General features: G+C 45.5%; 1 protein-coding gene across 1 annotated transcript in view; it reads right to left on the bottom strand.

Moving 5' to 3' along the window:
- LOC144691792 (single-minded homolog 2-like) overlaps positions 1–26,420 on the bottom strand; it is a 95,653-nt gene that overhangs the window by 9,920 nt on the left and 59,313 nt on the right. Inside the window, exons 7-9 of the mRNA XM_078560279.1 lie at positions 25,320–25,426; positions 24,209–24,356; positions 2,738–2,903 (exon numbers count right to left, since the gene is read on the bottom strand). Of these exons, the coding sequence (XP_078416405.1) occupies positions 2,738–2,903; positions 24,209–24,356; positions 25,320–25,426 (421 nt within the window). The remainder of the gene's footprint in view (positions 1–2,737; positions 2,904–24,208; positions 24,357–25,319; positions 25,427–26,420) is intronic.

Genomic DNA, 26,420 nt, shown 5'->3' with positions numbered 1-26,420 from the left:
TGAATGCCAGGATTGAGTCCTGATTGATGAGATTGTTGGCGAGTGATGGGGGGTGTGGCGAATTGAGCAGAGGCTGAGGCTAGTGGCCCGATTGAAGATGCAATTAGTGAACTTAATCACTCGTGTGAGATCATTGAACTTCTTCTGGCACTGCATCCAGCTCCTCTAGGCTTGGCTCCTAGCATTGACCTCCACATCTATCTGTTCCTACTGCCGTTTGAGAGTGTGTCTGTCACCCTTCAGATACAAGACATCCCTTCTTTCTGCATCCTCCACCAAGACTCCAAAACGCAATGTCCAAAAACTTTTTGAGCCTGTGCTCTCCCATGTTGTGCCATTTTCAAATGTCTCCCAGGTCAGATTCACTTATTCCACAACTGCCAGCACCTGCTCCAGCCACAATGCATTTCCCCTTGAAGAGGCGTAGGCTAGATTTAACTGGTGCTGGTTAATCATGATATTGGCCTCCTGCGAATACACTCACTGAACTAGCATTGTGATTAACACTAGCTGGATGCAGCATTCATTGAAATGAGTGGCAATGTGATATTTGTCTGATGCTTGCATTGCAATCAGCAAGCATGGATTAATCATGCATGGCGGTACCACTGCCTATTTTTGGGGGTTATTGAATTTAGTTCCCCCCTAGTGATTTTGTAGTTACTATCCTGCCTGGTGGCTTATTCCAAACATTCAAAATTACACATGATTCGTAAGTTTGGGATAGCAGCCATTTTGAGTTTTGAGCTGTATAATGTCAAGCTGAGAACAGCCATTTTTCACAGAGAACCCAGAAAACCTCAGGAAGTCAGTTTCAGCCCACAGATATCAGCTGAACTAACTGTTGACAGCATGTGAGAGCTGGGCTTCTCTCTGCCACCAGGAATCACAGAGGAAGTTGTCCAGAAATCATCAGTGTTCTGCTGATGAAGGAATCCAGGCAGTCTTCAAGTGTCATGCCGGCAGAACCAGTTAAGAAGAGGGACCTTCACTCATTCCCTGAAGCTCTACCTGCTGAGTCCACCTGAAAAGGCAAAACACTGACTACAGAAGCCTTTGCAGCTGCTGAACACAACCCTTCACTCCAGACAACCAACACATCATCTGCAAACTACAGACACGCAATGATATCTCACAGACATTGATTTGAAATCTCACCTTTATGAGTACCTTTTATCCTTATCTGCTTTAATCTTTGTATTTTAGATAATAACTTTTTCACTTTTACTTAAGTAACTTTCAGCAGTGGTTTTGTAATAAAGTAACCTTTATCATGTTTAAGAATAAAGCTTGACTGCCGGGTTATTTTTAAATTGAATCACTCAAATAAACAGGGGGCTACATACACACACACACATTCTTAGCTCAGGGACCATTTAAGGAACCATCTTTTATGTGTTTGTGACAGTTTTCTCTTAAGTACTCATTCAATTCCCTTTTGAAAGTTACTACTAAATCTGCTTTCATCACCCTTTCAGATGTGGCATTCCAGGTCACAATAATTCATTGCGTAAAAACATAAATCAGGGATTTTAGGATTCTTGGTTTGAGTTGAACGATCTCAGCTGCAGTGAGTAATGCAGTACCACAAATGGTGTCCTGGACTGGAGAGGGCAAACAATATCCAGGGTTCAAGTTCCTTCATACCACCCAATGAATCACATTGCAAAATGCCCTGCCTGCACCTTGGATAAATAAGAATTCAGACTTAGATGTAATCTCTCTGTGGTTAAAAGGCCTGCCAGCAGACACAAGTGGATAATGGGCTCTTCGATGTGGTAGAGTAAGAACACTTGCTGTGAATGAGTTAATGTCTTGAGATGAGAAGCATATAAAGAGATTATTTCTTTTTTTAAAAAAAAAGAAGCAATAAACATTAGAAATTTTGAAGTAATAAGTTTTGGAAGTATTATTGAAGAAAAACTGGGCCTACTTTTCAGCTCTGTTCTCAAATCATTAAGTGTTTAATGTTGCATTAAATGGAAGTCCAATTTATGACTGTAAACAATTTTGCATCAGTAGATGAGTATACAGTGCTTCTTTTATTTGAGGCTCTGAAATCATTACTGTTGAAAAGCAATGAGAACTTAAAACTGAACACAGCCAAAAGCTTGCAGATGTCATTTCCATCTCCAACTTCATGTAAATATTTGAATATGGAATAAAGAATTCAGTATTTTCGGTATGGGTACCTTATGCTACTGTAAAACAACACCTGGCATGGCACTGCAGTAGCCCTGTGTGTTTTGTGTTCTAATGCGGTGGGAGGGAGTTTTGGGCTTATTATTCTCCACAGTTATTGTCCTCAGCTAGGCTGTCAGGGAGAAGTAGAAAATACAAGCCAAGTGCATCCCCATAGGGAGTAAGTAAAAGTCAGATGAGTCATCCTGGATGATTCTTGTACACTTCCTATTGCCTTAATCAAGAGAGACTTTGCCAGAGAGGCCTACAAGCAGCTCATCTGCTTTTTTTCATCCCTTCCTTCGATTTGAGCCACACCACATTCCAGTGGGACATGCTACTAGGAAATGGGCCAGAGTAACTCATGGTGACCCTTTCTGTAAGAAAACATCTGCCCTCTGTTCCAGACTTCTCCTTGACAACAGGGCTTCGAGTGTATACAGACCTCAATTCTAGTACTTTATGCACAGTGAGCTCGGTTCTTCAACATCCATTCTGCCGTATCTGGACAAGTGGGCTGGGGGTGTGGCAAAGAGTATTATTCTATAATATGTACCTGTGGATAAGGAGATGTTTTTAGCTTAGACTTCAGCTTGGAAATTTTGGGTTTCAGTTGTTTTTGGCTTTCATGTGAGGTAGAGAGCAGCATCTTGTATGGAAATGAGGACTTGGTGGCTGTAGTCTGGTCCAGTGATAATTGCAGTTCCTTGTATTCAATGTCCCTGCAACATAAGATTCAATAGCACTGTAATGTGTGGTAATAATTTTTAGAAAGCGTTAAATGCCGGATTATTCTAAATGAGTTTAAAAACTGCATTCATGGTACACTGACAGGAGTTTAACACAAATTCATTAACCAGCCCTTTGAAAATAGCACATGGAGGAAATTAAATCCACAAATGTTCAAACAGTAGTAGTTACAGTAATTCACTGCCTGCTGTATATCCGTTTAATACTGTGATCTGTCTCCTTGTCAGGCACCAGTTGATAGCCTTGTCCTGGTCATTTCCTTTTGTCCAGGGCTGCCTGTCAGACATCTGGAATGTGCCTGGAGTGTGCTGCTGATTTCATCATATCACTAGTGCTCACAAAGCCCGGTCTTGCATATTAAAACAAATTAAACGGAAAATTTATTGCACTTTGATGTGCAGCAGGAACTAGCTGCTGAGGAGATGCCTTATTTCATTTTTTTGCTGTTTATACTCACTGGACTGTGATTCATACAGCAAATAAAGCTGGGAAGGCTGTATTTTCTTATTTTGCTAAAAAGGGAGTCTAATGGCCATTTTTTATGCTCATTATTTGTGACTGGCTAACATGATGGGGATGAATAGAAGCAAGCAATTTTTTTAAATGCAGTTTGGTTAGAAGGGATGGGAAATGACAACTAGTCATGATGCATCTGTAATAATAATCTCTTAACATTCCTTGAGCACCAGGTAAACCACTTAGCTAGTATAATTAATGAAAGGCTGAGTAATCCAGCTGGGTGTTAGATTGTACATGTGTGAAATGACTGAATGGTTAACACTTTTCTTTGAACAGTGCTATGATGAAAAGACAATATTATTTTTGGAAGATAAGAAATTAAATGGTGTAGGAGAGCAAAGAGATCTAAGAATATAAATGATAAATAAAGGACAGGGATTTTTTTAGTGGGGAATGGCGTAGAATACAAAAGCAGGGAGGTAACTTAAATTTATATTGAACCTTAGTTAGATCACGCTTGGAGTACTGTGAACAATTCTGGTCTCCGTGTTACAAAAGGATTCCGAAAGATTGGAAGCAGTGCAGAAAAGGATTGAAAGGATGCAAATATCAAGAATAATGAGCAGGCTAGGGAATTTTTCTTTGGAAAAGAGAGGAGATCAAATGGAGATCTTTAAAATTATGTGGAGAAACTGTTTCAGCTTATAGATGACATTAAACCAAGGGGCTATATCTATAAGATATTGAAATAAGACAAAGGATCTAGTTGGAAATTCTTTACACAGTAATGAGTAATGTGGAGCTGGTGGCTGAGGCAGATAGCATTAATGCATTTCAGAGAAAGTTTAATGCAGATATGAGCAAGAAGGAAATAAAGGAATATGGGAGACTAAACAAAATCTCTCCAGCACCTCCTACCTCCCTCGGACCATGACCCCACCACTGAACATCGAACCATAATTTCCTAAATCGTCACTGACCTCACCTCCTCCTCTTACCTCATGGCCTCAAGCTCTTAGTCTGCAACTCCTGCCCAGCCCACATATACCTCCTCCTCAAGATCCACAAAAGGACTGCTCTGGTAGACCCATTGTTTCAGCCTGTTCTTGCCCCTTGGAACTTATTTCTTCCTATTTGACTATTTGTTCTCTCTTAGTGCAGGCTTCTTTTGACACTCTTCACTGCTTCACCAATTTCCTGACCCTAACCATTTCCTTTTTACAATGTACATCCAATCTCTCTATAGCTCCATCCCAACCAGAGCAACTTGAGGGTCTTCACTTCATTGAAAGGAAGGCCACTAGTCCCCATCCATCCTCACCCTTCCTTCACCTAGCTAACTGGTTCTTGCATTTACAACTTCTCCTTTGACCCCTTTCACTTCTGCAGAATTAAAAGGTGGCACCATGGGAACCCATATGGATCCCAGTTATATCTGCTTTTCCTGGGATACTTGGAACATTCTTTGTTCTTGTCCTACTCAGGTACTCTCCTTCACCTCTTTTTCCTTAATAACTCTGATCCTGGAGATAGGCTATCAAACAATATCTACTATAAGCCCACTGACTCCCATTTCTAACTCTTAATTACACTTCCTTCCACCTTATTTCCTGTAGGTCTAGACCATTCTCCTAGTTACTCTGTCTCTGTCACATCTGTTCTGAGGTTGCCACCTTCCATACCATTGCTTCCCATATGTGTTCCTCTTTCCTCAACTGAGGATTCTCCCCTGGTGTGGTTGACAGGTCTGTCAACCATCTCCGGCCCAGTTCCTGCACTTCTGTCCTTCACCCATCCTATTCCTTGGAATAGTGTTCCCTTTGTCCTCAACTTCCACTTCTTCATCCTCCAAATTCAATGGGCCGTAACCTCTGACTAGCGTCAGAAAGTGCTGGCCTGCCGAAATTAGAAGAAATAAATACGTCTTTACCTGATCTTGAAAATTGCATGGCCACTTTTGTATGCAGGAGCTGCTTGGGGCCTGCAGTGAAAGAATCCTTGCAGGCCCCAGCGAAGTGTAGATCCAGCGAGTTCAAGGAGGCCATGCCCTTTTTTTTACAGCACTAGTTGCCATCAAGCAGGTAGGTTTAAAGGTCCTGGGAAATTGACAGGACAGGGAACCTCTGACACACCCCCCCCCTCCCCCCCCCTCCCCCCGCCCCCCACTGCCCACCCCTTTGACCTCGGAACCTCAAGCGACCCCCTTGCCCCATTTAAGGTAAGTGGATAGAATTTGTGGATTGGGGGAGTACGGTGGTGGTCCAGGGTTCAGAGGTCAGGGGGAGTGTCAGGCTGGGACCGAGGTCAGGAGGGGTCGGAGATTCCAAGGTCGGGGGTGGGGGATTAACGGGGGGTGGTGGGGTTCGGAGGTTCCAAGGTCGGGGGTGTGTCGGAGGTTCCGGGTTCGGAGGAGGATGGGGGGGGGAGCGTCGGAGGAGGGAGGCAGAGTGTTGTCGTCGGAAGAAGTGGGTGTCGGATGGGAGGTCAGAGGAGGAGGGGGGAATGTTGTCGGAGGGGGGGGATGTTGTCTGAGGGGGCGTAGCGTTGGAGTGGAGATGTCGGGGTGGTGTCGGAGGAGGGGCGGTCGGGGGGGGAGTTGGAGGAGGGGCGGTCAGGGGGTGGGGGGCTGTCGGAGGTTCCGAGGTCAGGGTGGGGCGTCCGAGGTCGGGGTGGGGTTTCCGAGGTCGGGGGTGGGGTTTCTGAGGTCGGGGTGGGGTTTCTGAGGTCGGGGTGGGGCATCCGAGGTCGGGGTGGGGCTTCTGAGGTCGGGGGTGGGGTTTCTGAGGTTGGGGTGGGGCTTCCGAGGTCAGGGGTGGGTTTCCGAGGTTGGGCGGGTCCGGGGTTGTCAGGGGGGGCGATAGGCAGACTCCCATGGGTTGTTGGGGGGTGGTGGTTGGGGTCGGGGGTGTGGGGAAGTCCTGTGAGGTCAGCCTGGGCCTTTATAATAGTTTCCCAGAAGTTAAAAGTGGTTTTAATTCTAAGTTTTTCTGGGTAACTATGGGTATAACCCTGGCAGAACCATCCGAAGTTTACAATTTAAATCGCATTTTCGGCTGGTCCCAGCGCAGCGCAGTGCAATTGTCCAGAGGAAGTTAGCACTTCTGGGAAATTGCCATGCAAACCCTTACCTTGCCAGAGGGATTCCCCAGCTTACCTTTGGGGTACTCCCCCAAATCTGACACTGGGGAGCACGGAAGTTACGGGCCCATGAATCAGTCTCTGCTATTTACGTGATATCCAGTGCAATACCACAATCAACCCTCTCTTCCCCTCTCACATCTTTCAGCATTCCGAAGGGATCAGTCCTTCATCGACACTCTGATCCACTCTTCCATCACCCTTAACACCAGCTACTCTTCCCTGGCACTTCCCTGTGCAAGTGCACTAGATGCAACACCTGTCATTCAACTCCTCCCTTCCCACCTCCCAAACACTCCTTCAAAGTGAAATTGTAATTTACTTGTACTTCTTTCAGTGTATGATATTCTCTGATGTTGATGATGTGGCCTCATCTACACTGGGGAGACCAAGTACAGATTGCCTGACCGCTTTGCAGAACACCACCCTTCAGTCCACAAGCATGACCCTGAGCTTCTGGTTGCTTGCCATTTTGAGACTCTTCCCCACTCCCCTCTGATCACACTGACCAGCCTTTTACACTGTTCCAATGAAACGCAATGGAACAGAAACCCATCTTTCAAATAGGCACTTTACAACCTTCCAGACTCAACATAGGGTTAACAATTTCAATTCATAACTTTTTTTTGGAGGGCATGTAATAATTCTGTTGTTGCCATTCTCTAGATCCACCTCTAGATCTACTTTTTGCTTCATTACTTGCCCCACTACTAACTCATTTTGCCTTGCACCATTGAGTGGGAAACGGCGAGGGGGAATGGAAGCGGGGCACCCCCTTTCAACTTTGGGTGCCCCTCCCCCAGCAACAAGTACTGGCCCCAGTGGGTGCTCCCCTCCCCTCCCGCCCCTCCCCCCTCCCCCTCCCCCTCTCACCCCCCTCACCCCCATCCTCCCCCCTGCCCCCGGCCTCTCCATAATCATCCCCATCCTGCCTCTGCTCACCCCCCACCCCCTCCCTGCCAGGAGACCCCCACACATACCTGACCCTGGACTCCTGGGGCTTAGACTCTGGGACTGCTTGCAGATCCAGTCCTGTCCACTGCAGCTTCTGGCGCTGCTGGGACTAGAGAGCTGCTGGTCAATGATATTAGCCAGTAGCTCTCTGAGGCGGGACTTTCTCCTGAGGGGCAGAAGTCCCATACCTGTTCAATTAGTGCTCGTTGGAGTGTTAAATGGCTGCGGGCAGCCAGTATGGGCGGGGGTGCATTCAACTCTGACTCTTCAGCCGGAAAATAAACTGCTAAACTAACTAAAACTCCAGGCCATAATGTATGCACTGATAATATAGAATCAAAGTGAATAAGCATGCTTTATGTAATCACACATCCCTTATAGAGCAAAAAGAGCCTATCAATCTGCAAAACCCCAAGAGAAAACAACAACAATCACCACTGTTACTTGAATCCGCATCCTCTCCATAGAATCATTTCATCACAAAAGGAAGCCATTTGGCCCATCGTGTCTGTGATTGCTTCCTGCAAGAGCAACTCAGCTGGTACCAACCTCTGCCCTTTCTCTGTAGCCTTGCGAATATTTTCTCATCAAGTGCTCATCCAGTTCCCTTTTGAAAGTCACGATCTGTTTCTACCACACATGTAGGCAGTACTTTCCAGATCCTAACCACTTCTCCCCATTTCTGTGTTGGGGAACCAGACCTAGTGGGCTTGCTTCCCACTGATGGGCATTGGACTGTATAGTCATAGATGTACTCAAATGTAGCATTGTTTGGTTGGATGAACAGGTATTAATTTACAAGAAACCAGTGGAGCAAGTAGAGGGAGGTTGGTTTGAATTGGAGTGGATTTTTCAAATACTGATAGCACTGGGTTCATTGGCAAGTGAGTTGTGAATTAGTTCACAGAATCACACAGTGCAGAAGAGGCCCTTTGGCCCATCGAGTCTGCACTGACACATGAGAAACACCTGACCTATCTACCTAATCCCATTTACCAGCACTTGGCCCATGGCCTTGAATGTTACGACGTGCCAAGTACTCATCCAGGTACTTTTTAAAGGATGTGAGGCAACCCGCCTCCACCACCCTCCCAGGCAGCGCATTCCAGACCGTCACCACCCTCTCGGTAAAAAAGTTTTTCCTCACATCCCCCCTAAACCTCCTGACCCTCACCTTGAACTTATGTCCCCTTGTGACTGACCCTTCAACTGAGGGGAACAGCTACTCCCTATTCACCCTGTCCATGCCCCTCATAATCTTGTACACTTCGATCAGGTTGCCCCTCAGTCTTCTCTGCTCCAACGAAAACAACCCAAGTCTATCCAACCTCTCTTCATAACTTAAATGTTTCATCTCAGGCAACATCCTCGTGAATCTCCTCTGCACCCCCTCCATTGCAATCACTTCCTTCCTATAATGTGGCGACCAGAACTGCACACAGTACTCCAGCTGTGGCCTCACCAAGGTTCTATACAACTCCAACATGATTTCCCTACTTCTGTAATCTAAGCCTCGATTGATAAAGGCAAGTGTCCCATATGCCTTTTTCACCACCCCACTAACATGTCCCTCTGCCTTCAGAGATCTATGGACACAAACGCCAAGGTCCCTTTGTTCCTCAGAACTTCCTAGTGTCATGCTGTTCATTGAATACTTCCTTGTCAAATTACTCCTTCTAAAGTGTATCACCTCTCACTTTTCAGAGTTAAATTCCATTTTCCACTTATCTGCCCATTTGACCATCCCGTCTATACCTTCCTATAGCCCAAGACACTGTTAACCACCTGGCCAATTTTTGTGTCATCCACAAACTTACTAATCCTACCCCCCACATAGTCATCTATGTCGTTTATATAAATGATGAATAATAGGGGACCCAGCACAGATCCTTGTGGTACGCCACTGGACACTGGCTTCCAGTCACTAAAGCAGCCTCTGTCATCACCCTTTGTCTCCAACAACTAAGCCAATTTTGAATCCGCCTTATCAAATTACCCTGTATCCCATGTGCATTTGCTTTCTTTATAAGTCTCCCATGGGGGACCTCATCAAAGGCTTTGCTGAAATCCATATAAACTACATCAACTACACTACCCTCATCTACACACCAGGTCACCTCCTCAAAAAATTCAATCAAATTTGTTAGGCATGACCTCCCTCTGACAAAGCCATGCTGACTATCCCTGATCAAACCTTGTCTCTCCAAGTGGAGATAGATTCTCTCCTTCAGTTATGAGTTATTCTTCATTTTAGAAGCGGTACCTTTGTTGGATTGGTTGTTTGTATTGAGCATATTGTTTTTGAGATAAATTAAGTTGATTTCAAGAGGTTAATATGGCTGAGCACTGGGCAGTTTGACCTGAATTGAAATTTGGTATTGAAGTGCAGCTAGCTTGAAGCTACTGAGTACAATAGAGTTTAAGCCCTTTGAATCAATTTCCAATGGCAAAACGTTGAAAACCAGTGTCCTTCTCAATTTGTATGCCTTGGAAATTTCTGAAAACTGAGTATCCAGGACAAACACAGCTGTAAGACGAGCCTGCTGGACTTGCTCAGTTAATGAGGGTGAGGAGTAATTAGGGACACTCCCACTGTGCTAGTGGAGGAAGGATTCCCAGAGCACAAGATGGTCACCGCATAGAATGAGGCAGAGGGAGAGTAGTGGGGAAAGAGTGAAGCATGACTCAGGTAGAGTCAGTGAGAGAAGCTCCTAGGGGTGTAAAAATGTCTAGTAGGTATACATTGCTGGATACCAATGGAAGAGATGCTTCTTTAACCATAAACACGTTGCCTCTTGGGTTTTAAGTAACATAATAGCAGAAGTTCTTGAAAGGCAAAAAATCTGCTTCAATGATTGTAGCAGAGATTTCTGCATTTTAACTCCACTGTGTAAAGATTTTATTTCTAACCCTTTCCCCCTTTAATCCTTTTTGCAATTATCTTAAATTTGTGCCCTCTTTTCACCACCTTTCCAATGAAGAGAAGCCATCTATCATTGTTTACCTCAGAATAACCCTTCATAGCCATGAAGACCTCTATCAGGTCACCCTTAATCTCACCAGCCTAGGTCTCTATTTAACTTGTAATCACAGGTCCCGGAGTCTCAACACTGCTTTTATATCTTTTCTATGAGTCCCAAGTTAACACACAATGTTCTGCTGTGGTCTAGGATTTTGTACAAGTGTGCTCTAAAATCACAATTTTCTGTTTTAAATGAATATCTCTAGCTCCATAGTTTTGTTTCTTATAGGTAAAGGAACATGTTAAAGCCATATTGAGAGAGAGAAAAGCAAGAATATGCAGCAAAAGACGAAATCAGGCAAACACAGAGAGTGAAAAAAAATCATCCAAAGACAAGTTGATGAATAAACACTACAAGTGTTAGAACCATACAGAGACAGATTATTTTTAAAAGTGAAAGATAAACAGGAAGGCACAGGGAGCATTACAATAAGACTTAAAGTAGAAAAAGAGATGCTGCTGGAAGTGACAGGGAATGTATTTTGTTTCCCCCAGGAGCAATACCACCTGTACATAAACTGTATTATAATATATCATATGTTACATGGCACAAAACCAGAAGGTTGACAGTTCAAGTCCTACTCCAGAGACTTGAGCACATGATCTAGGCTGACACTCTGGTGCAGCACTGAGGGAGTGCTGCAGAGTAGGAGGTGCTGTCTGCACTCTCAGGTAAAGGTAAAAGATCCCACCTATTCAAAGAGAATAGGGGAATGCTCCTTGATGTCCTGGCCAACATTTGTCCCTCAAACATCACCACTTAAAACATTATCTGGACATTATCACATTGCTATTTGTGGACCTTGCCTTGCGCAAATTGACTGCCGTGAGTTCTATATTACAATAGCAGTTACACATCGAAAATACTTCATTGGCTGTAAAGCACTTTGGAACATCCTGAGGCTGTGAAAGGTGCTATGTAAGTGCAGGTTTTTTTTTCTTATGAAGAATTTTGTGACATCAGTCACTCTTCAAACATCCCACTTCGCAATGGCAGAAGAATATAAAAAAGATTGGCTGATTGGCTTGCAGCTGGAAATTCCATGGCCTTGGCAATTTTAAATTAACCTTATTAAAAGGGACAGACCATGTTAACATAGCTGCGCCTCTGCAGCAAGGTAATACATTACGTTTGAGGTTCCTGATGTTATAAAACTGTATACTGTTTGACTTACCAGGAGAACACTACAGAGATTCACTGATGTTTTACATTAATGAACATCGATTCCTGTCCTTGTGTGTGCTTTGATCTGTTGTAAGAATCTTGTTTATATTTCTGCTAGCCAGCTAAAATATAACAATATTGCTATTCATGATTAAAATCTGAGTGTTTGTTTTTCTGTGCACTCATGAAAATTGAAATGTTAGAAATGTATTCACCTTTGCAGCAACAGCAGCAGAAACTCCCTGAATGGTTTAAAATGACCAAATGGGGTCTGTTGCTAGAGCAATCGCCTGGACTTGACTAAGGAGAAATGCATAGAGGGTGATGTGATTACCAGAAAAGGGGTGACAGAGTTTGCCACATGCTTCAGAATGACCCACAGCAGGACAAGAACAGCATTGAAGTGGCACCCAAATTACTTTTGTCTTGGTTCTTTACCAGCTAGCAGTGGGGACATCAAGCCAGTCTACAGTCTAGAACTGCATTCAGCCAGGGACTAATGCGCTATTTGCAAGAGAAAATAATTACATTATACTTTACATGGAGAGGAGCCAACAACCTGTGAGAACCCTAATGTTCTTCCAATTTCCCAAAGTGCAGGCTGTGATTGATTACACACATATGTGCCCGTGCACCTGTATACAGTAGTGGGTTATACATGAACCAGGAGTTGCAGCATTCTTAATCAACGTACAGCTTGTATGCAACCATTTGCATAAGGCAACACAGGTGAATGTTTGCTTTTCTGACAGCACTGATGATGTATTCATTTTAAGGCAATCCATCATGTCCCTAATATTTGCTGCTTGGTGATTGCCTTGATTAGTGCCACTTTTGCCTGAGTCAGAAAGTCGTGGGTTCTGACAAAAGGTCATTGATCTGAAACATTAGGGGGAATTTCAATTGCCAAGGGAAGGCAGATTCTCGTGCATGTGGGGCATTTAATCCCCTAAAAGTGATGTAACGTCAGGATCCCAACATCATCATTTTGCCCACTTCCAGGTTTCAACTGAGTGGTTTTTAGGTGAGCAAGAAAACTCCTTGGAACTGTTGGATACATTCTCAAAATATTCAAATAGCCTTAACTGTTGGTTTAACTGACCACCCTGGCTTTAACAGCCAGCGCACAGTTTTCTGGGCTGTCAACCCACTAAGGTCACCAAGGCAAGTGCAGAGTGGCAAATGTTGCTTCAGTGAAGCTGTCAGCCTGGGAAGGCTTTAATCAATGAAACTGACAGGCTTGGAAGGCTTTGAACAGAGAACCTCCAGCCATGACCAGGTGAGAGGTTGCTGCTCACAGTATTCTTTTTGACAAAGTACTATCACTGCTTAATAGGTGATTGTTGACTTCTTGGAAATCAGTTCACCTGTGTTGCATTTTACCCCCCTTCAGCTGCACTTCCCTGTCGCCAGCCTTCTTCAGTCGGGGAGCAACCTATGCAGTTCTGCCTGGCGCCTCTGCTGAGGGACAAGTGAACAGCAGCACCAACACTATGGCACAACACCAGCAGCAGCAGCTGCCTTCTCCTCAGCCACATGCCCCTTCCCTCCAGGGCAGAGGGGATGGACACAGTGATCCAGCTGGAAAGAGGTGAGATTCTCAGCAAGGGGTTTACAGACAGAGGATCCGCTGCCTCGACATGTGCGAGCACCAGTGCATCAAGAGGCTCAGGTTTTCATGGCAGGTTACTTATTGCTGAAATCTGCAGCCTCCTGGAACAAGACCCCCTTCCCAGTGGACCAAACGCCACACTTTACCAACGGCTGTCAAGGTGGCTAACACTGGAGGACCATTCTCCTCCCACTCACAAAGTCTCCTGGGTCCCTAATCTGTTCCCAAGGTTGTGTTCTTTCTTCTCCTGAAAGGAGAAAAAGCAGAGAAGGCCTCCTCTTCATTCCCCTGGTTGCTGCAGCCTCAGGAATCCATGTCCAGCTCAGCTTTTCAACTTTTCTGATTCCTGTTGGGGTTCCTTTAATTAGAAATCCTTTCTTTGACAGATTTAATGCGTTTTCACCCCCCCACCCCCCCAACCCCCACCCCCAACTCCCCCTCCCCCCACCGATTGTCCAGGGGATCCAGAATGGGGATGTTAATGCAATGGCAAAGCCATTGCTGCCACTGTCAATGAGTTCCCGACCTGCTACAGGCAGGCAATATCAATTGAAAATTCCGCTTATAAACTCTGTTTCTCCCTCCACAGATGCTGCCGAACCTGCTGAGTGTTTCCAGCATTTTCTGGTTTTATTTCTGGGGAGCAGGGCCAGAACTCTGGATTATGATGCCTTTGCAGCAGTCTGAGACATGGGTGAAATATATGCATAATGAGCTTCTTGCCTCCACACGACACCCCACCGTGCAAACCAGAGACAGGGTGAAGCAGCAATTCCATTGCCCTGACAGTTCGGAGTTACTCTGCACTGCAGGTCTGTTACAATATCGCAGGTTGTTGTGGCGTAACTTTGTTCTGCAACAAGAACCTATGTGTAGCTGCCAGAATAAGAGGCTCAGAACATTGAGACATCACTGGGGTGGGGTGGGTGGGGGGGTGAGGGCTCCACTGCTGATGTCTCTGGGTTTGCCACATGTTCCATGATACATGAAATACCTCAGAGTGCAACATGATCTATGTAGATAACTTAAATACCATTGCACTGTCTGACTGTCTGTAATGACCATTTGGAACTGTCTGTAATGTTCACATATTGTATTGAAGCACCTCAGGGTGCGACATGAGCTATGTGGAAAACTTGAACATGATTGCACTTTTTGTGATGGCCATTTTGAAATATTTTGTAATATTCTTTCAGATCGGATTAGATTTTTGCAAAAAAAAGGTTCCAAGATACACACTGAGTTTCTTTGCCAGGTATCAGAATGTTACAGTTTGCAGAATATCTTACAGATTGTAGAACTTGTATACCTCATAGGATGTAGGTTGTAGATACCTTACAATACCATCCAAGTAATAAAAGCTGATAAACTACGTTCCATTATGGTTGTTAAAAATCTTGTTCAGAAAACAATATTCAGAAAGCTGGGTCTGAGATTGGGACCCATGTCCTTATTAACCTTGCCTTCTGCTCAACTGCTTTCTGCTCCTCTCATGTCATTGTCACCTGCTGCTGCTACTTGTGCTCTGTGTTTCACCCAGTATGTTCTCAAATTCAATTCCTAAATCACTAGATTGGATACATGTGCTCTGCTATTTGCAAGGTGCACTCATTGATGCAATGCACTGTGAGGCGTATAGTGACACCTGGTTATTGCTCAGCTTCTTCTGCTATACTTACAGAAACAGAAGGAGAAAATGTCCTTATTGCATCCAGATGGCACGTGGACTTCACATAAACTATTGCTGTTCAAAGTACACTTCATAGTCAATGAGCACATGATACAGTAAAGAAAGGATATCTGCCACTGGAGGTCCATCAGAGTCACCAATCTGGCCTGGGAGGCAGCGGCAGCAGCGGTCAGCGCCACCGGAGTACAGAGGAGGTCAGCTGTCCAGTGCAGGAAGAAGTTGAATGCTCTCATCCGTTCTGCCAGGGTAAGTCAACCACCTCATGACTCTCAACACACACTCCCAAACCTATCATACATTCACAGAGATCTCATACTTCAAGGGATAACACCATTAACTCTCACACACCCTCACATCACCATCAGGCTCATATCCTCTGGAGCTCAGGTCCTCATCCCATCCAGGGCTCCGCTCATCACACAAACATTCCACACTGCCATGCGTCCTGCTCAGACTTTCTCCATCTGTTTTTATGCAGGAGAAGCTGGCTAACAACAGCAGGGAGAGGTCCCAGACTGGGGGGTGGAGTGGTCCACATTAGGCCCCTCACTCATTTTGAGGAGTGTGTCATCACGCTGAATGGTGAGGACGTGGACCGTGCCTGCGGCGATGGTGAGGTCGGTGGTGAACACCCACATGAGGATCCTGCACCACATCATTCCTCTCTCAACGCCGTTGTGAATGCTGAGTCTCCTGCTTTTGACTCTGCTGCCATGCGCTAATTATCTCTAGCTTGGTTCACAGGGAGCTCTGCCAAGCGAGCGACGCCCTCAGCCAGTCAGTCCCTCATCTCCATCCATGTCCTCACCTCCAGCCAAGGAGACACCTCCTCCATTGGAGAGCTGGAAATAAGCAGCCTGGAAGACCCGTCACAGCGCTTACCCACACCCTCCACCAGCGCAGAGACACAAACCTCGGTGGGACCTGGATGTGGAGCAGGATTGGGTTCACAACCTGGTGGTCACCGCACGGCCACATGTCCACAGCAGAAGGAGGCAGGCTCAGCTGAGCTCCCCGGCACTTGGAGGATTGCTAAGGAACAGGCATCTATGAGGTCCAAGTCACTGGATTCGACCAGAGAGTCAGTAGAAGGCAGGGGAACATCATGCAGAGCTGTTGGATGCCCTCAACAGAGTGGCATGCGAGTTGGAGGAGTGCATCTGCCTGCTCTCTGATGAAGTGTTGCCCACATGTGTGCATATGGAGGTCTCCATGAGAAGATTGGCAGACACTATTGACACCCTGGTCTAGCAGAACAAGGAGATGCGTGCAGACTTGCACTCCATTGCAGGGGCCATGGGTGAGTTCCTGCAATGCGAGAGGGAAACAGGGCACCTTGACATCCCTCCAGGTGTGCCTTCCCTTCAAGGAATCAGGCCAGGGCCCTCGTGCACCTGAAGAGAGGAGGAACGGCAGCTGGACACCCCTGGGTCATCCACTCAGGAATCTCAGAGGCTGTCTGCTCCCTCCAAGTCCCCTTTACCCGTGACCATCTCAACCTTGTCCTCTGTCATGGCAGAGGGAGTAGCTGGCCCACAGGAGGACAGTCAAAGCAAGCTGGGACCCTCAAGGCCTTGGCTTTCCAGAGATACATGCCGAAGCCATGAGAGGCAACAGGGCCAACCATTGCACAGGCTGTCTCCACCCCTGCTGCAGATGTCAAGGCAGTACCTAGAAGAAGTGGTAGGCCTAGCAAAGTAAAGAAATTCAAGTGGTTGCACGGGTGAACACATTTTGTCAATTTACAATCTGAAAATATATTCACTTTCACTGAATAATGTGTAATGTTGTCTTTCAGCTTCATTGACAGGCTTCGCTAGTCCTCCCACTGCATCCCCCCTCCACTAACAGTTCAGCTGCACGAAACCAGACCACAAGTAATTCAGGAGGGAGAAGTGTGTGTGTGGGGAAGGGCCTTTCAGAGTCTCATGCGAGCACTCTCCCATGTACGTGCAGCCTTCATCCATCACACTTATCTTACTGTCCGAGCATTTTCAATGCTGACCTGCTGGGGTTCTCTTTCAGTTGTTCATCTGAGCTGACCTGCATCTCCGCCCACCCACCCATTGCACTCCCATGCAACACCTGTGCTTGTCAAACATAAAGTTCCGCTCACTTTCGATTTCTGCAAAATGGTAGTTGTCAATTTTACCATTAGTTGCCCTGTTCTTTTCCCCACCCCAGTCACCCATGCACTTTCCCCCATCACTGTGGAGCCCCCCGGCATCATTTTCCACCTCCCCACTGTAGCCTAACAACCCGAACCCTTGTCATTCCAGGATGTCTAGATTGACGTGTACGTTCCCTACCTCCCTGAAAATCGCACACCCATCCATATTGACCTCCCTGACCTCCTCCATCCCACCCCCAGGGTCTGTGTCTGCCTCTGAGTCCTCACCAACCACCCTTCTACTGTTACCGACGTACCCTCACCCTCCCACCCTACTGGCTCCCTCTCACACTCACCATTCCCTCCTACCATGCCCACCCTCAGTTCACTCCCCAGGAGGCAGTCATTGACTCCACAGACCCCTCCCTTGTTCACCTGGACATCCCCCCACCTCCACTTACTCCACCCTCCCCCATCCCCCCATACTCCCTCCTTCCCCCTTACTCCCTCATCCCCCTGGACACCCTTCCAACCTCACCCCGACGACACCTTCATTCCCCCCACGGCAACCTCAGTTCCCCCAGCACCTTCATCCCATCCTCATCTCCACAAACACCTTAGTTTCTGCACCCTCCCCCCACACCCCGGTAAACCTACCCTCCCACTCACGCCTAGACCTTCTTCTACCCCCTCTTCGCTGATCATCTGTAGCAGCCCATGGCCAAGACCGTGGTGTTCTGAAGCAGACCCGAAGCATCAACAGGGACCTCCCGCCTCCGGAGAGCTGCTTTGTGGTGGAACCATGTGCATGAGGATCCATCCAGTCTGCAACGCACGTGTTCCTCCAGGGTCCAGCATCATCTCCTCGGGTGTCCACGACCTGAGCAAGACCCTAATGTTAAGTCCCGACTTCTGCACATCACACTTTGCCGCCATAATTTGGGTGTGGGGGGATGATTCTGGTCGGACCTTACTTTGCACCCCATTACCGGGATGCAAATCGTGCTCACGCCGGCCTCCAGCGGGATTCGTGTTGGCGGACACCACCGGATGATTCCACTGTGATTTCATGCCGGTGTGAAACCGATTTCTGCCCCTCATGCCAAATTGTCACCCCCGCCAACAGGACCGGACAATTCTGCCCTTTGTCTGAAATTGCAGTCAGCTACTCTGCATAGTGCTACTGTCATTCATGGAAAGAAAGAGCTTACATTTATATAGCACCTTTCACAGCCTCAGGGCATTGTAAAGTGCTTTCCAGCCAATGAGGTGTAGTCACTAATCTTTGCAGTCACCTGAGCAGCCATCTCTTCTCAAGGCCTTTGAACCACCTTTGAGTTGTTCTAACCACTGATGATTGCATGGGAATGAGGGGGGAGGTGGGAAACAACTGTGCAATGCCTGCTCTAGCAAGATTTCTGTGGCCTTTTCCAAAAAATGTGTACCCTGAAGCTGCCACACTTGCTCACTTTCGCACTTTCCTGGGAAATCTCCATTTCATTTTTATTCCATGTGTTTCCAGAATTTAATTGGTGTTTCTGAGGATTATAATTCGATGGCTTTGCCATAACATCAGCAATACTTTGAGTGCTTTAAGTTTCCAGTGCAGTGGTTTGGAGAAAAGACGGCTCTGGTGTTGACACGTCACTATGCAGATACGAATCATCCGGTGAGCCCCATATAGCAGACCATCGAATTGAAACCTCAATGCTGCACATCACATCAGATGGGAGGAAATGACAGCCCGGTTCAAATGAACTCATTCCAGTCAGAAATGCTGGAGCCTGATTCGTCGCCTTGGAGCAGCCTAAACATCACCTGCTTTAAATTGCCCACCAGCCACCCTGAACCAAGCTGCCTGTCATCTGCTCCATGTAGTGAGGACACCATTGGAAACTAAAATAAAATGAATTATCTATAGTGAACTGAAGAAACAACACTGGCAACATGCAGAATGCAGCAGTCCTGATCCCTTCAAGATCAAAGAACTGGAGAAAATCTTAAAGGGCCTGAAATGTGGCAAAGCAGCAGGATATAACAATATCGCACCCGAATTCCTGAAACAACCTGGGCTCCGTACTTGTGCCTGGCTGACTCAGATCTGCACAAGAATCATCAGCTCAAATTCACTCTCAAAGGTGTGGTGTATGGTAAAAGGTATTGCCATTCCAAAGCCCGGAAAAGAGCTCACGTTGGCGGCCAACTATTGACTGATTTCACCATTCTCTATGTAATTTAAGATTTTTGAGCATCTTATCCTACAATGCATATCTCCGGAAGTAGAGACCATCCTTAATGTCGACCAAGCTGGTTTCTGTAAGGGGTACAGCACATGTGACCAAGTTCTGGCACTTATCACCTTCATCAACAATGGCTTCCAAAAGAACCTGAAGACAGGCGCAGTGCTATTGGACCTCACAACTGCCTATGATAGTGTGGCACAATGGCCTGCTCCTTAAGCTGCCCAGAATGCTTCTAACCTGGGTGGGAACAGTTGTTGAAACACTCCTTCACAACAGATGATTCAGAGTCCACCTTGGGCAAGGGAGAAGTACATGGAGAAGAAAGGCCAACCGTCTCCCACTGGGCTCAGTGCTAGCCCCAACCCTGTTCAACATATATACAAATAGAATCATAGAGGTATACAGCACAGAAAAAGGCTCTTCGGCCCATCGAGTCTGCGTCAGTCAAACAAGTACCTAACTATTCTAACCCCATTTTCCAGCATAGGCCTATAGCCTTGTATGCCATGGCATCGCAAGCGCACATCTAAATACTTCTTAAATGTTTTGAGGGTATCTGCCTCTACCATCTTTTCAGGCAGTGAGTTCCAGATTCCCACCACCCTCTGGGTGAAAATATTCTTCCTCACATCCCCTCTAAACCTCCTGCCCCTTACCTTAAATCTATGCCCCCTGGTTATTGATCTCTCCACCAAGGGGAAAAGTTCCTTCCTGTTTACCCAACTATGCCCCTCATAATTTTATACACCTCAATCATGTCCGCCTCAATCTCCTCTGCTCCAGGGAAAATAACCCCAGTCTAACCAATCTCTCCTCATAACTAAAAATGATCTGCCAATAGGCATATCCTGCAAGTTCATCAATGCTGATGACACCTGTTGTGCCACCCATCCTTCTGCACTCTGGATCAGATCCTTAGTAAAGACTTTACAGAATTGACGGAAGACTGCAGCACATGGCACCTCATACTGACTCCCTTTAAATCCATATCCAGTGTATTCCATCTCCACAATGCCAGCGCAAAAACAGAATTACAAATCTACATGGATGGCCAGAGTTTAAACATGATTCCAACCCAACGTACTTGGGAGTGATTCTAAACATGATTCTACCCTTCCAGGAACATCTGAAGAAAACAGCAGCAAAGGTAAAAACCAGAAACAACCTCTCACCCAAACTTGCCGGATCTATGTGAGTTGCTGACCTCAGCACTTGCCCTTTCATTGTCCGCAGTAGAGTCCTGTGCACCTGTCTGGCAAAGTTCATCTCACACACACATCTTGTTCATGCTCATTTGAATGCAACAGTACACACCATAACTGAAACCCTCCGCTCTACATGCCTCCTCTGGCTTCCTGTCCTCGCAAACATCACTCCCCCACACATCGGCCAGCTGACGAAAACTCACAAGCTAATTGAAGCCATCCATGCTGCACCTCCCTTAACACTCAGCGATGACCTGTTCAACCCACCTAATGCCCGCTTTCCTTCTCAGCACCTTGTATGGAGCATCCTTCCTGAGCAGGACATCCTTTGGATCAAGGAATGGAAAACATGGGAAATCACTAACAAATTCCTTGTGACAAACCCCATGGCCAGAATTTTCACGTCGGCATGCAGGGGCGGGCCCGGCACGCCGACACGTAAAATGACGCGCGGTGACATCAGGCGTGCGTCCTGATGTCACTGCGCATCAGTCAGATCTTTCATTTGGTGGGCGTGTGTCAGATGCGGCTGCGCGCCTGCCGAACTGTCAAAGACCTATTAAGGCCAATAAAAAAACAATTCAGATAATCAACAGGGCTGCCCGTCCAACCTTAAGAAGAGCCCAAGCGGCCTTCGTGTTTTTCAGGAAACCTCAGCCACAGGCGGGATGAGGTTTCCTGCAGGTTTTATTACATAAATAAATAATTTTTTCACATTTCATAAACATGTCCCATGAGGGGACATGTGTAAATAATTTTTGTTTCTTTATTAAAAAATCTCAATATGCACTTAATCTCCCTGAGGCAGCTCTGTGCCTCGGAGATTCCTGCGTTCTTTCGTGCACATGCGCGAAAGAGCGCAGGCTCCGACTCTCCCTCTTCCCCTTGCCTACACAAGTAGCGCTGAGTGCTACCGGCCGTGTGTCACGCTGGGCGGGTCTTAATTGGCCCGCCCACGTAAAATGGTGATGTGGAGCTGATGGCGGGTGGCGACTGGCTCCACACCCGCCCATGCCTGTTCCCGCCCGGCCCGTCCAACAGGGAGAAAATTCTCCCCCACCTGTCGAATGGCAGGTTTTGAACTACCACAATGAGAATGGCCCTTGTTAAACAGGTTCAGGTCAGGCCAGTAACCCTGTGCAGCCAACCTCCAACACTGGGGCTTGAGTGCAAACCCCTTATGCACTTGTGGAAAGACACAAAGAATGCTGCATATTACCAAAGAGTGTCCTCTCTACAGTGGCTGTCTAACTCAGCAAATGAGGATGCTATCACTTGGCTTTGGGGATTTGCATCCACTAAATAAAAATAAATAAACTATGCAGTTACCAGGGCATGATTGGAACATTGGGTAATCTTTCTCATAGTGATACCTACATCAGATTGACACCTCCATTTCTCGGGCTAAACAGATATATCAGAACCTGATTGAGTTTGCTCAGGTAATTTTTTTTTCATTCATTCACGGGATGAGGGCTTCACTGGTTGGGCCAGCATTTATTGCCCATCCCAAGTTGCCCTTGAGAAGGTGGTGGTGAGCTTCTTGAATCACTGCAGTCCATGTGGTGTAGGTACACCCACAGTGCTGTTAGGAAGGGAGTTCCAAGGTTTTGATCCAGTGACAGTGAAGGAACGGCGTTATATTTCCAAGTCAGGATGGTGAGTGACTTGGAGGGGAACTTCCAGGTGGTAGTGTTCCCATCTATCTGCTGCCCTTGTCCTTCTAGGTGGTAGTGGTCATGGGTTTGGAAGGTGCTGTCTAAGGAGCCTTAGTGAATCCCTGCAGTGCATTTTGTAGATGGTACACACTGCTGCCACTGTGCGTCAGTGGTGGAGGGAGTGAATGTTTGTGGATGTGGTGCCAATCAAGCGGACTGCTTTGTCCTGGATGGTGTCCAGCTTCTTCAGTTGACTCAGTTTTGATCCTGCTTGATACTATCCAAATTTACTTCACTTGATGGCCACCACCAATCAGTGTAGTTTGAGCCAGAGTCCTTGATATGATCCAATTCAACTATCTCTCCATTACCACCTCACCACCAACTCAGTGAGATTTGCCACTATGAGAAACTAGTAATTTGTAACCAAATAAGTGCAGAACTGACCATTAGTTAGCATGGAGTTCAACATTCTAAACTGTTTCCCTTAGTTGGTCTTATGCATTGAACAGCCTTTTATTTTCATTACATTGTATATGTTGGCTGATATTCCTCCTGCCAATAATTTCCACCCCTGCCTATCATATCTCTGGCAGTATTTGAGCTGCACTGGGACAGATGGTGGGGGGGGGGAGTTGGGTGGCGGGGGGTGGGTTGGGGGGGTGTGGTTGCTGTGGCCGGGGTGGGTAGCCTGTGGGGAATCACCAAATTTTGATCCTCAGCTAACTGCCCACTGCCCTGATGTGTTTGATACATCTACCCATATAGCAGCAAACACAATGAAATGATTCAAATGATGGAGATACACCATTGGAATTATTTTCCATCAGTAGACCCAAAACAACACTGCTCCCAAGAGAGGCCCATTCGTTGATATTCAATATTGCTAGAACTGTGGAGGCACATTTTAATTCTAAATTACAAAAAGCTTTGGCACCAGATCTTTCAAAGGAAGTTCCAATTCCCCGGGAGCCGTAAGGCCTCTGAGGCCTTGCATCAGTAAATTTGTGCCCCACTGCTGCCAGACTCCTAGGTGGAGCCTAACAGGCCCACCAAGATTACTTAACTTAGCCTGAGGCCAGAAAATTGGCACTAGTTGAGGGACGTATCCTTGTAGTGTGCAGACATCTTGTCACATCAATGACGCACCAAATCTATAGAATCTTACAGCATGGGAGGAGGCCATTTGGCCCATTGTAGCTATCCCAGCTCTTTGAAAGAGCTATACAATTAGTCCTACTTCCTCACTTTTTCTATATTGCCCTGAAAATTGTTCCTTTATATATGTAATAGTTTTTATCTGATTCCTTTATGAAAGTTACTATTAAATCTGCTTCTACCTTCCTTTCAGATAGTTCATTCACTGAGTAAAACAATTTTTCCCAATCTCCCCTCTTTTTTTTTGCCAGTCAACTTAAATCAGTGTCCTCTGGTTACTGAACAGTGAACGCACTTTCTCCTCATTTTTTCTATCAAAATCTCCCATAATTTTTGAACATATCTATGAAATTTCTCTTCAATCTCCTATGCTCTAAGGGGAGCAAACCCCACTTCTTTAGTCTCTCTATTATCTCCAGTATACTTATTTCTCTTTGTGGATTTTCATTCTTTTGAGAATCACACAGATGGTTTTCAGTGAAAGTCACTCAATCTTACTTTATTCTGTTCATTTATTAGCTGGTGTTTTAAGATATGCTGAGTGGAATTGCATTTTCCCTTTTCCAAAAATAATGAAAAATAGTAGCCATTGGTGATACACTGTTGGCATCTTTTGAGAAGTGGGATTGAGAGTTACAAAGGTGTTTCGCAACAATAAGTGGTGCTTTTATTTGGGGGAAGTAATATTTTCTAGAGAAAATCGATAGATACAGGGAGAATTTGCGATGGGATAATCATGCAGGGAATCGTGAGTTGAGCGAGTTTGATTGGCCTTCTCAAGTTCTGGATTGTCTTACATGTTATTTCTTTCAAACATTATTACAAATTTTGTATTGATAAACACACTGTATGCTTATACTTACGTGAGGACATAGTTGACGCTCACAATGCAGTGAGGTCTGGATGAACGACTATTGTGAACAATGGTAGCATAGCTCTGAACCCACACCCAGCCTCCATGCTTTGACAGCAGCCTGTAGTACTTCGTTGTGACTTGTCCTTTGACCAGCACTTCCACAATAATAAAAAAAAAACTTGGTATTTTTTCTAGCATAATTTCAGATGAATATTAAAACATTTTGCAATGTCACCTCAAATTGTACAACATTTTGAAAAATATGATGAAGAACCTGGAATCACATTATCAACAAGAAACTACTGATAGCAGTATTAGCTGATATGTGCTTAATGTATTTAAAAACATTCTTCTGCCATGACTTTAACAGAGATGCTAATCTTTCTAAAATAGTGTCCCTCTATTTAAAAATGCTCTTCCTTCTTCCAGAAATCTTTATCATATTAGTGTTCGGTTTAAATACTAATCATTTGTCTTTTACTTATATGCAATTGTTTACAAGAACTCAGAATTGTGGGATTCCTTAAATCAATTAGGTTTGCTCTCTCCTCAAACTTCAGGCTTTTAAAATGCAAGTTTGGCTGGTATCTAAGAATTATTTCTTCATTTACCTCATCTATTGTATTATTTTCCACCAAGCTGTTCTGCACTATGAGGCTTACCCTGTCCTTTTTGTTTCTCAACTAAAGATGATAGAATTGAGAGTTAAGTTTGCATGTTTTGCAATTGTCGTTTACACCACAAACTTGAAAATTTTCTTTATAATCACATTATTTTCATAACATATACTGTGAAAGTCATAATTATTTTGTTCAGACTTCATTCCTTTATGGCAACAAACAGTGATATGTCCAACTTTAGCCACATAACTAGCTACCTTTAGTATCGATGAGTGATAATGTTGAAAATCAACAGCTATGCCATGATTACTGTAGGACTACTGAGCAATAGTCTGCAGTTGATAACCTGAAAATATCATCCTCTTAGTTTTAAATCTAGAAACATAAACTAGATTAAAATCAGTGAGGCTATTTTAACTGATATGTAATGTACAATAATTGATCTGTACAAAGTGTTCTGGAATGAGTACCATTTCAGGTGAGCAGCTTGTTACTCACAGAGGTGATGTGCGTATCTTAAATGGAAAACATCACATCCATGCACGTGATGGTACAGAGTCCTCTCTATCAGGTCCTGAGGTTCGTATCCAGTCAACTCTGCAACCCTGATAATTAAGATTTTAAAAATTGAGATAATTTCAATGAAACAGAAAGTGAACTAGTTCAGAACGAACTAGGCTTTACACACAGGGAAATAAAGCAGAAGGAAGAAATGCATTGACAAACAAATTAAAATTATTGCTTTGGTGGAAAGTGGAATACTATGTCCAGCTTTGGTGTCTAAGTTCCTGAAGGATGTAAAGATCAGTAAAAGAGATTAACACAAAGAAAACCAAGGATGAGAGGTTTTGGTCATGGTGAGAGAACAGAAACTGTTGGTCTTTTCATTAGAGCCACACTGGGTAAGAGAAGATCTCAACTTCTGAGGGTTTTGATGAGGCAATGAGTTGGTATAAATTAGCATGAGGACAATGAAGGGAAAGGTTAGGATCTTTTCTTTTTCACAAGGAGGATTGTTGAGACCAAGAATTTTGGTACCAGAAACTGTGCTGGATGCAGTATCTGTAAAACATTACATTTTTAAAAACTCATTCATGGGATGTGGGGTTCGCTGACTGGGCCAGCATTTATTGCCCATCCCTAATTGCCCTTGAGAAGGTGGTGGTGAACTGCCTTCTTGAATTGGCGCAGTCCATGTGGTGTAGGTACACCCACAGTACTGTTAGGGAGGGGGTTCCAGGATTTTGACCCAGCGACAATGAGGGAACGGCGATATATTTCCAAGTCAGGATGGTGAGTGGCTTGGAGGGGAACTTCCAGGTGGTGTTGTACCCATATATCTGCTGCCCTTGTCCTTCTAAATGGTAGCAGTTGTGGATTTGGAAGATGCTGCCAAAGGAGCCTTGGTGAGTTCCTGCAGTGCATCTCATAGATGGCACACACTGCTGCCACTGTTTGTCGATGGTGGAGGGAGTGAATGTTTGTGGATGTGGTGCCAATCAAGCGGGGTGCTTTGTCCTGGATGGTGTCAAGCTTGTTGAGTGTTGTTGGAGCTGCACTTATTTAGGCAAGTGGAGAATATTCCATCACACCCCTGAC

The sequence above is a fragment of the Cetorhinus maximus genome, chromosome 16 (genome assembly GCF_964194155.1).
Source record: "Cetorhinus maximus chromosome 16, sCetMax3.hap1.1, whole genome shotgun sequence".
NCBI classification, from domain to species: Eukaryota; Metazoa; Chordata; class Chondrichthyes; order Lamniformes; family Cetorhinidae; genus Cetorhinus; species Cetorhinus maximus.
Note: the sequence above shows the minus strand (reverse complement) of the source record. Positions and strands in the feature narration are given on the sequence as shown.